General features: G+C 48.2%; 1 protein-coding gene across 2 annotated transcripts in view; it reads right to left on the bottom strand.

The window, feature by feature from the left end:
• Positions 1–9,835: 9,835 nt before the first annotated feature.
• The window catches only part of TPD52 (tumor protein D52), a 194,015-nt gene continuing 192,294 nt past the window's right edge, over positions 9,836–11,556 (bottom strand). For both annotated transcript variants that reach the window (XM_054708232.1, XM_008139266.3), the window contains one exon: positions 9,836–10,243. In XM_054708232.1, the coding sequence (XP_054564207.1) occupies positions 10,075–10,243 (169 nt within the window). In that variant the 3' untranslated portion in view covers positions 9,836–10,074. The remainder of the gene's footprint in view (positions 10,244–11,556) is intronic.

The following is an 11,556-nucleotide window of genomic DNA, read 5'->3' as shown; positions in this document are numbered from 1 at the left end:
CACACTACTCATGCTGTACCCCTGGTCCCAGGGCTGCACCGCTGTGCTCACGCCTGTACCCCTGGTCCCAGGGCTGCAGAGGCTGTGCTCACACCTGTACCCCTGGTCCCAGGGCTGCAGAGGCTGTGCTCACGCCTGTACCCCTGGTCCCAGGGCTGCAGAGGCTGTGCTCACGCCTGTACCCCTGGTCCCAGGGCTGAAGAGGCTGTGCTCACGCCTGTACCCCTGGTCCCAGGGCTGCACCGCTGTGCTCACGCCTGTACCCCTGGTCCCAGGGCTGCACCGCTGTGCTCACGCCTGTACCCCTGGTCCCAGGGCTGAAGAGGCTGTGCTCACGCCTGTACCCCTGGTCCCAGGGCTGAAGAGGCTGTGCTCACGCCTGTACCCCTGGTCCCAGGGCTGCAGAGGCTGTGCTCACGCCTGTACCCCTGGTCCCAAGGCTGCAGAGGCTGTGCTCACGCCTGTACGCCTGGTCCCAGGGCTGCACCGCTGTGCTCACACCTGTACCCCTGGTCCCAGGGCTGCACCGCTGTGCTCACGCCTGTACCCCTGGTCCCAGGGCTGCACCGCTGTGCTCACGCCTGTACGCCTGGTCCCAGGGCTGCACCGCTGTGCTCACGCCTGTACCCCTGGTCCCAGGGCTGCACCGCTGTGCTCACGCCTGTACCCCTGGTCCCAGGGCTGCACCGCTGTGCTCACGCCTGTACGCCTGGTCCCAGGGCTGAACCGCTGTGCTCACGCCTGTACCCCTGGTCCCAGGGCTGCACCGCTGTGCTCACGCCTGTACCCCTGGTCCCAGGGCTGAAGAGGCTGTGCTACACCTGTACCCCTGGTCCCAGGGCTGCACCGCTGTGCTCACGCCTGTACCCCTGGTCCCAGGGCTGCAGAGGCTGTGCTCACGCCTGTACCCCTGGTCCCAGGGCTGAAGAGGCTGTGCTCACACCTGTACGCCTGGTCCCAGGGCTGCAGAGGCTGTGCTCACGCCTGTACGCCTGGTCCCAGGGCTGCACCGCTGTGCTCACGCCTGTACCCCTGGTCCCAGGGCTGCACCGCTGTGCTCACGCCTGTACCCCTGGTCCCAGGGCTGCAGAGGCTGTGCTCACGCCTGTACGCCTGGTCCCAGGCCTGCAGAGGCTGTGCTCACGCCTGTACCCCTGGTCCCCAGAATAGTGTCAGAGGGAACATTTCATGTCCACACTGCCTTTTAAGGAGCCCCTGGGAAGCCCAGGTGGGTTCTCTTGCTCCAAGGACTTACAGAGTTTAAATACCAGACAGGATCCTCAGACTGCATTCTGCTCATCCAGGTGTTTATGCTTTTCTATTCCCCCCTCATTTTTTATTATTCCTCACTGAAAACCTCTAGGGAGCAGGAATGTGCCAGGGGCTGGAGAATGCCCCCTCCAGGCAGTCCCCGGAGCTTTCCTGCTGGTTAAGCCACAGATAGTTTCCACGGTGACAGGCCAGGTGCCAATCCCTCAGCAGAGGGAAAAGACTAATTGCCCACCGTCAGAGGTGAGAGCCTCTCCGTGCTTTCCTGGGCTTCTTTTCCTTTAAAGCTGTTTTAAAGGGCAGGCACAGACTGCGAAACTGTTCCCTCTGGCAGAGCGGGCGCCTGGGCAGACGGGCTGTGCTGGCGCTGTGCTCCTGAGGAAGGAATGCTGCTACAACACGGCACAGCGGTATGTGGCTTTCCAAAAGGCGCCGTTCTCCAGGGTTCTGCACAGAACCAATGGCGAGAGTTCAAGATAAGCTATTCTGAGAATATTAAGACATGTGCAACCCAAATGAAAAGACCAGGAAAAAACTGGAAAGGAATCCAAGGCATGAGAAAACGTGAACATATAATACCTGCTTGAAACATATATTCCTGTTGGCTGCTTATTCTGTTTCAAGCTCCCACTACCTTGGAAATGCCCATCTGAGCCCTGCCGACGCCGGAGGGTGGGCTGAGCCGGACTGTCTGGCCTGAGTGACAAGACGCAGGAAGCCGGATGAGGCGTGGGAGGCGGAGGCCAAGGCCAAGGCGGAGGCCAAGGCCACATTCAGGCCTGCGCTGTACACACGCTGGGGCTGAGCAGGTTAGTGGCAGCTGGAGACGAGGCTTCCAGAACTCTGGGCGCTTCTGCACCCACATGTGCAGGTCCCGAAGGGGCAGGTAGGAAGATTTCTACTGCATCAGTAAACCCATGACTCAACATAAACATTAATGCTTTAAATTACTAAATAATAGTAACTTAAATGCAGACTACATGAGGAAGAAAGAAAACTTACCAACACTTTAGTCATGGTTTGGTTTTTTGTTTGTTTAAATAAATGGGTTTTTAAATCAGATTTAAAGCATTGGTTAATAGGGTCATATAGGTTTCAAGTGTACATTACTATGGTACATCATATGTTGCATTGTGTGCCCACTGCCCAAAGTCAAAACATCTTCTGTCACCATATACTTACACGGATTGCGTGTAACCTCAACACAGGTAAGAGGAGGATAAAAGAGTTTTTAAACTGATAATGCTTCCAGTGCCTTTAGCCAGCATTGATTGAAAGGTACTGGTGAGGGCCCCAACAAAGAGATGACTCATCAAGATCTGACCAGAAAGTAAAAAAACACGGAGGTAGAGCGCCTGAGGTGGGAATTGCACACGTGTGTGCTATGGAGTCAGGGGCCTGAGGTGGGAACTGCACACGTGTATGCTATGGAGTTAGGGAGTCTGAGGGAGAGAGCTGCACACGTGTGTGCTATGGAGTTAGGGAGTCTGAGGGAGAGAGCTGCACACGTGTGTGCTATGGAGTTAGGGAGTCTGAGGGAGAGAACTGCACACGTGTGTGCTATGGAGTTAGGGAGTCTGAGGGAGAGAACTGCACACGTGTGTGCTATTCTTCACTCTCACTTTAACAAGGGCCACAGGTGTAGATCTAGAAAGGAGATGTTGCTTTTGCCAGAGACAGAAAGAGTCTCTCTGAACATGATTCCTTTGGAAAAGAAACATTTAAAAGCCTGATGTGGCCAGAATACCCATCAGGAAGTGATGACCTCATATTTAAGGTAACTCTCCGGTCCACAAAGGCAGGGGGACGGGTCCCCTCGCTTCTCCCTGGAATCAGACTTGGAACGCTGAACCCGAGATCAGGAACACGGGTAGCTCCGGCACAGAGCTGGGACGTGTGCCGATAAAAGCGTGCATGGTCGTGTGAAATGGCTGTCCACTGCGCTGCTGGTTTCTCCGTTTCCACTGCAGCCTGGGAGGGACGTGAAGAGCCGCTCTAGCACCTGCTCTGAGGTCCTGCGACGTGACCGGAATCAGCACAGAGGGCGCCGCGGAGGACTGGTGAGGAGCTGTCCGTCACACAGGCCATCTGGCGGGCCTCCCTCGCGGCTCCGCTGCTTGTGTCCCCTTTCGGTGAGGACAGTCTCACCCGCGGGGCTGTGGCCACAAGAAGCAGCGGAGCTGGGGGAGTTTCACGTGGCGATAATGGGACCACTCTGGAATGAACCAGCACCATTCAGTATGAGAATGAGGGCATCCGAGGGGGTCGCCAACCAGGGCAGAGGTTCGCTCTGTGAGGACAGATGTGGCTGAGGCGCCCTGGTCCCCTCTCTGTGCTATTGAATGAGCTGCCAAATGCTGAGCTTCTTCCAGTTCTCACTAGAGGGACTGCTGTGCTGCCTTTGATCACCTGGGGGCTCTGTGGTCCTCCTTGCCCATCACGGCCTTTCTCAAGCGGCCATGCGGCCCACATGGTGGACATTCACCACAGAGGACGTCCTACAACCCCACCGGGCGGGCTTGGAGAAATACTGAGAAGACTAGAGGCCCGGTGCATGAAATTCATGCACGGGTAGGGTCCTTAGGCCTGGCTGGTGATCAAGGCCAATCTGTGGGGCAACAGGCAGGTCGATCGGGAGGAGCAGGGGGGCCCGCTGCCGCCGCCAGTCTCCTTCCTCTGTGGGGTGACCAGTGGGGCAATTGGGGGGCCCTTGCTGGCACCTGCCTTGGCTGGCCTGGGGCCTGTGGGCAGCTTCTGCATTGAGCGCCTGCCCCCTGACGGCCAGTGCATGTCATAGCAACCAGTTGTTCCGCTGTTCAATTTGCATATTAGGCTTTTATTATATAGGACCGTGGTTGGCAAACTGCGGCCCGAGAGGCCACATGCGGCTCTTTGGCCCCTTGAGTGTGGTTCTTCCACAAAATATCACGGCCTGGGCAAGTCTATTTTGAAGAAGTGGCGTTAGAAGAAGTTTAAAAAATTTGGCTCTCAAAAGAAATTTCAATCATTGTACCGTTGATATTTGGCTCTGGTGACTAATGAGTTTGCCGACCACTGATATAGGATAAGCACTGTAACGTTAGCTCACCTCACGTGAGACTAATTTCTGGTTTACCAGCGGGGCCAACTTTATAATCACTCTCCCTTGTTCTCGTGGCCTTTTCTGGTTTTTCTAGTTCTGGCTTTGCACCTACAAGGTAGCACTGAAGTTAGATTATAATGTCCTCTGGGTGGATCCACCAGGACTTTTCTGGTCCACCAGTCATGTCGAATTTTGTTAACTCCTGCAGCAGAGCGTGCGTGGGAAAGGGGAAGGTGTTATCAAAGTTAGAAATGACTAACGCACCAGAAAATTTTTTAAAAACATCACAGGCATGGGATCACCTAAATTGTCATCCATTTTGTGGTTCTATTTTGGGAAGTTAGTAGTACTGGGCGTCACTAATGATGTCTAAAAGATAGTTATGCAGCAACATAACTGAGACATGCCATTATTTCTGGCCAATAAGCTTGCAGCATTTACCCACAATCCTTGTCTCAGTTGCCTGCCTGAGTGGAATTCCCACTCCTTTCAGAATGGTTTGGGGGCTGGGACATCATCTCTCTCTACTGGCTTCTGTGGTATTTGCTGCATCTAAAATGAAAGCTGAATTTAAGTGTTGCCTGGAAAAGACATAGGATCTTGCTTGCCTTTATTCATTCATTTGCAATAATTATTGCTATCACAGCCTCATGTGCACTTTTCCCCAAACCATAATGAGTTGAGACATAGAGTAGGGCAGAAGAGTGGGGTTGTTTTTTCAAGCAGGCAATTTTGTGAAGCAAATGGTAGTAATCTGAGCCATTTTTTGGTCTCTAAAGATTTCATCTGTCCACAGGATGATTTCAGGGTCCATAGAATTCCTTACCTGGAGGCTAAGAGGCTACATTCCAAACCGTTCGCATTTCCACATGTAGAAGGCAGGTATGGGAATGTACATAAGACATTTGCTCATCGAGTTTCCTACATCCTCTGGCTCAGAACATCTGAGTGCTTTGTAATTAGTTTAAGAGAAACATGGGGAAAGACTATGGTCTTTTCAAATAAACTACATGTTCCCCTTAGGAATTTATACTAAAATGTGTATTTATTTTTAAAAACCAAATGATATGAATATAGGTAATGCAATACTGGGTCAGCCCCGTGGTCTGACCAGCCTGTGGTATCAGAGTCTCGTGGTATTCCATTCACGTTGGCCTCAGAAGTTTGGGGATTTGCTTCAAACCCCTGGTCTCCACCCCCCTCCCCTTTTTTAAAAATATTTTTTTATTGATTTCAGAGAGGAAGGGAGAGGGAGAGAGAAACATCAATGAGAGAATCATTTATCAGCTGCCTCCTGCACGCCTCCTAACTGGGGACCGAGCCAGCAACCCGAGCATGTGCCCTTGACTAGAATCAAACCCAGGACCCTTCAGTCAGCAGGCCGACGCTCTATCCACTGAGCCAACCAGCCAGGGCCCCTGGTCTCCTTTAATACCCAAATCTGGATTTACCATTCAGTCAACTAAATCTTTCCTGAACTTACTTATGTCTTTGGCTTAAACCAATTACAGAAACGAGTTCCTCAGTGACACGGGCTCTCACCCCATCCATCATGAGACGGTAGCAAGGGTTCCACTCTAGGGGACTCAAGGACTGGGGTGAACATTCAATCTGTCACAGCTGTCCTCTTGGTTACAACTACCCACACCCCTCCAGAGTGTGTAACTAACTCACATCCATGACCCTCACCCCCAAGCCTCATCCAATCACAGCCTCTGCCCAAAGACCAAATGTTGTGATCTCTACCAGGTCCAAATCCTGCCACTCCTGACCCAGAGACTATAAACTGGACAGAAAATTACCTGCCTTCTACATACATCAGCAGGCACCCTACGGGTGACCCCAATGTCCCCACCTCTTGGCATTCATAGCCTTGTGTTAGTCCTCTCTATTCTCAACTTGCTACCAACCAACAGAATATAGCGACACCTAAGGAATGTCACTTTTTTTTTTTTTTTTTGGAATGTCACTTTTGTGATTAAGTCAGGTACAATAGTGACTTCCATCTTGCTAGCAGTCTTTCTCTCTCTCAAAAAAATCTCCTTAAATAAAGGGTTGGAGGGAGGAGCAGGAGGAGACATTGGGTGATGGAAATGCCTTTGACCTTGATGTGGTAATGGCTTCATGGCTGTGTACTTATCTTCAAATTCCTTGAGTTATACACTTTATGTTCAGCATTTACATGTCAATTCTACCCCAATACCGTGGTTTACAAGGAGGGAGTCAGTCTGATTCGAGGAGATAGCTAGGAGACAGCCTCCCACTGCTGTGCCAGAGAGGCCACCACAGTGTGCGGGCCAAGTGGTACTCCCTGGCATCTCCAGGGACTGAGCTCAGTGGGACCACCAGCAACGGGCTATTCCTGACTAACAGGGCACTCTCCTAGTGGCGACCTTTGCTCTGGGCTCCTGACCTACATAATTGGAGTATAAAATGTTTGTGATTTGCAAGGTTCTATCTTTTGTACAAACCTCTCCCATGGACTCCAGACCCACATGTCCAACTGCCTTCAGAACATCTCCACTTAGATGGCTAAGAGGCATCTCAGATTTAACACGTCCAAACTGACTCTTCATAGGCCGCTCAACCCCGCCCTTCCCTATCCCGGTTAAGGGCAACTCAACGCTTCCATTGTGCAGGCCAAACACTTGCTGTCATCCTTCCTCTCTTGATCACATACTCCACATCCAGCATTAGGAAGTACCTTTGTCTCTACCTTCAACATATATCCAGATAGCCTTCCACCCCCACTGCCACCACCCTGGTCCCAGCCGCCATCCTCTCGCCGGGATCACTGCAATCTCCTCCAGGTCTTGCTGCTGCTGCCCCAGTTCCTGGTCAGTCTACTCAACTGGTCTACTCAAGGGATCCTGCTAACCTGTCAGTCAGAGCACATCCCTCCTCTGCTCAATTCCACCAGTGATCCTCCATCTCAGAGTAATTAAAGGCCCAAGTCCATCCTCAGACCTGCAAGGCCTCTCACTTCTGCAGGGCGTACTCCATACTCCTCCTCTTCCGCTCAGATGCTCGGCTTCCTCCGTTCCCTAAACTGGAAAGGCACAGTTCTGCCTCGGGGCCTTTGCACTGGCCCTTCCCTCTGTTAGAATATTCCTTCCCAGAGGCTCACGTAGCTCACTCTGTTCCCTTCAGCTATTATTCACAAGTGAATTCCTGGTGACTATGAATGGTGACGAATGTTAACTAGGCTTACTGTGATCATGTCACACTATGTACAAATATCAAGTCATTATGGTGTAGACCTGAAACCAGTATAATGTCATAAATAAATTAACTTCAATAACAATAAAAAGCTCATAGAATAGTTTTTTCAAAATACTGTATCAGTGGAAAAATAAAATCTTTTCCATAAAAACAGTGAATCTGTGAGGCCTTCCATTGACACCACACTAAAGTTCAATCTCAGTCTGTCAGCCTGACAACATAACCCCATTCCCTGCGTTATTTATTTATTGTTGTTAATCCTCACCTGAGGATTTTTTCCATTGATTTTTAGAAAGAGTGGAAGGGAGGAGGGATAGACAGAGTGAGAGAGACATCGATGTGAGACACATCGATTGGTTGCCTCCCACACATGCCCTGCCTGGGGCCTGGGATCGAGCCTGCAACCGAGGTACATGCTCTAGACCGGAATTAAACCCCAGACCTTTCAGTCTGCGGCCTGCGCTCTATCCACTTAGCCAAACCGGCTAGGGCCCCTGCTTTATTTTTTTCTATAATTGACATATAACATCATGTTATTTCAGATATACGAGTCTATATTTTTACATATTTCAAAATGATCATAGTAAGTCTAGTTAACATCGATCACCATACATAATCACAAATTTTTCTTGTAAAAAGAACTTTTAACCTTTTGCACTCAAATGTCGAGTATGACTCGACATGGTTAGCATCGGTAGCAGCTCTTTTTATACTTTGAATGTATCAATAATTTGAAATATAAAAAAATCCAAATAAATAAGTTTGTATGAAAAGAAACTCGTTTTTTATTCTACTGCCGCGCTTTGTAAAATCTGGGGTATTTAAAAAATTAAATCCCGAGTAGAATAAAGGAATCGAGAAAAAAGCAAGCGAGTGCAAAGGGTTAAGATCTTCTCTCTTGCCCTAGCTGGCCTGGCTCAGTGGATAGAGTGTCAGCCCGCAGACTGAAAGGTCCCAGGTTTGATTCCAGTCAAGGGCACATGCCCGGGTTGCAGGCTCAAGGTGTGCAGGAGGCAGCTGGTCAATGATTCTCTCTCATCATTGATGCATCTCTCTCTTTTCCTCTCTGAAATCAATAAAAATATATTAAGAAAAAAATTTTTTGAAAGATCTACTCTCTTAGCAACTGGCAAATTACAATACAGTATCATGAACTATAGTCACCATGCTGTACATTACATCCTATGACTTATTTCATAGGTGGAAATTTATACCTTTTAACCCCCTCCCCCATTTCATCCTCCTTACCCTCTCCACCAATCTATTCTCTAGTCTATATCCATGGGCTTGTTTTTTCCCCTTTTGTTAAATTCTACATATCAGTGAGATCATGTGGTGTATAGCTTTCTCTAACTTATTTCACTTAGCATAATGCCCTCAAAGCCCATCCATGTTGTCACAAATGGCAAGATCTTCTTCTTTTTAGGGCCAAGTAATATTCCAATTTATATATTTAGCATTATCTTCTTTATCTATTCATCCAGCAACCTAGGTTGTTTCCATACCTCGGCTATTGTAACTAATGCTGCAATGAACATGGGGTGCATGCATCTTTTTGAGTTAGTGTTTTCATTTTATTCTGATAAATACCATAAGTGGAATGCTGGTAGCTCTATTTTAATTTTTTGAGCAATCTCCATACTGTTTTCCATAGTGGCTGTACCAACCGACCCCCCACCAACAGCGCATGAGGGTTCCCTTTTCTCCGCGTCCTCACAAACACTTATTTCTTGTCCTTTTGATAACAGCCATCCTAGCAGGTGTGAGGCGGTACCTCGCTGTGGTTCGGATGTGCCTTTCCAGGATGCCGAGCACCTTCCCACGGACCTCCTGGCCACCTGTATGTCCTCTTCGGAAAAATGTCTATTCGGACCTCAGCCCTCCCTTCTTATTTTTGTCCTTAGCACACGTCACTCTCTAATACACTATGTCAGTGATGGGCAACCTTTTGAGCTTGGTGTGTCAAACTTTGCCAAAAAACTGAGCATAACTTGGGTAGTGTGTCACTTTGAGGAAAAAACATTATTTCGCAAATGTTTCATCCTCAGGAGCAGCAAATGTTTCATCCTCGGCATGCGGCCGCCTCAGCGGCCGCGTGTCATCAGAAATGGCTACGTTTGACACGCGTGTCATAGGTTCGCCATCACTGCACTGTTTTTCACTTATTTGTCATCTATTTCCCCTAGCCGAGGGTAAGCTCCATGATGCGAGCGACTGTCTAACTTGCTTACTGCTGTTCTTGGGGTTCGAACAGTGCCGGCACACAGCTCACAGCGTGTTTATTCAATCACACATTGCTCAGTACAGGTTACACTATCCCAAACACAGGGGAAAATGGTACAAAAAGGGGAAGGGAGGCACAGCTAAGGAAACTCTAACAAACAAGAGCTACAATTACCGCTTTCAGTGTCTTCTTTCAATCATTTAGTCAGTTTCTAACTGCATTGCTGATGACTGTCTGGGTTGTACCACGAAGGAGGGAGGGCACTAAGCAAGTCCATTCACTGCTCGCGAGGCTCCTCTCGTGCTCTGGAGTCTCTGCTCTCCTGGAGCCCCAGGAGCACGGCATCCGCCTCCAGTAAAGTCGTGTCTGAGGTCGCTCCCAGGAACCTGGACGTCAGTTCAAGATCCAGCAGCCGCAGCCGGACTCTGGCTCCGATCTGGTATTTCCTAAACAGAAAAAAAATAAAAATCCATAATTCTGCATAAAATGAACAACTAGTTTAAAGTATAATACACATTCTAATACTGATTTGTGTTGGCTCAATATAAAGAAATTAACACCAGTATCTGATAAATAATTTTTGACATAAAAGTAATTTAGTTATGTCAGAATTTTCATCTTAAAGTTGCCTTTAAAGATTCTTATAACCAAAATAAAAATATTTTCCAAACTGAAATTCAAACAAGTTGGTTCTTGAAATTGACATTTCTTTTAATATATCATTCATTTATAAAGTTGGAGAGCATCAAGGTGACAAAAAAGGTTTTCAGATACATTTTTCTTCTAAAATTGAAATCTTCTTTTAAAGGAAATTTTATAAAAGCAAAATTGAAAACAGAATCTAAGTGCAAAGTACTTAATAATGGAGACTGATTGTAATTAAAGAGTAATCCGGCGATAACATGCATGATGACTCAATTTGATCAATAACATAGCCAATACAACACCAAATAAAAACTGACACTCATTTACCTTTCTTCCTTGATCAATGACTTTAAGAGTTTAAACATCAGCATTACAGAAAGGTATGGGAGAGAGAAAATATCCCTACTGATTAAAAAAAACACAAATCTTTAAAATCAAAATACTTCAAATACTTCAAGTTAATTTTAAAATTAAAATAATTCCACACATGCAGAAAATGAAGAAACAAAGCTCTCCCCAAAAGCCACTGGACAACGGTTTTGGCAGACAATATCATAAACAGTGTCGGGCTAGGCATTCTGGAGGAATTTGAGTGGCCCATGAAGTGAACATGTAGGCTATCTGACTTGGTATTGTTCTGATTCTAGAAGTCATGTCCTCTTTGTAAAGTTTGGAGAACAGTAAAGTTGGTCGCATTTCCCAGTCCTTCCATAGGATATACATGTGTGTGCGTGTATGCGTGTATGCGTGTGTGCCTGACAGCAGAGATGACATTTTCTGTCTTTATTTTTAAAAATGGAAGAGGAAACGGAGACATCGCTTTATGTTCTTGGGAAATTACAATCACAGAGGATACTCCACAGGAAGTGACCCCTGGGGAACCGAGTGAGTTCCAGCAAGGCTGAGCCGACACTACTTCCCACAGCACTGTGCTCAGGGGATGCTTTCGTTCGTCTTCGGAGCACAGGGCTTCGGTTACCCAGCGTTCATTCATGTGGCCCTGCCTTCCCTCCTCCCCTGCAACATCCAGCGAGTTAGCAAGTTTTATTCATTTCTGGACACAGATATCTCTGCACCTTAGCCCCTCAAGTCCCACAGTGCTTGGCTAAAGCTG

This window comes from Eptesicus fuscus, chromosome 19 (genome assembly GCF_027574615.1).
Source record: "Eptesicus fuscus isolate TK198812 chromosome 19, DD_ASM_mEF_20220401, whole genome shotgun sequence".
Classification (NCBI taxonomy): Eukaryota; Metazoa; Chordata; class Mammalia; order Chiroptera; family Vespertilionidae; genus Eptesicus; species Eptesicus fuscus.
The sequence above is the reverse complement of the archived record's forward strand: the minus strand, read 5'-3'. Positions and strand labels throughout refer to the sequence as shown.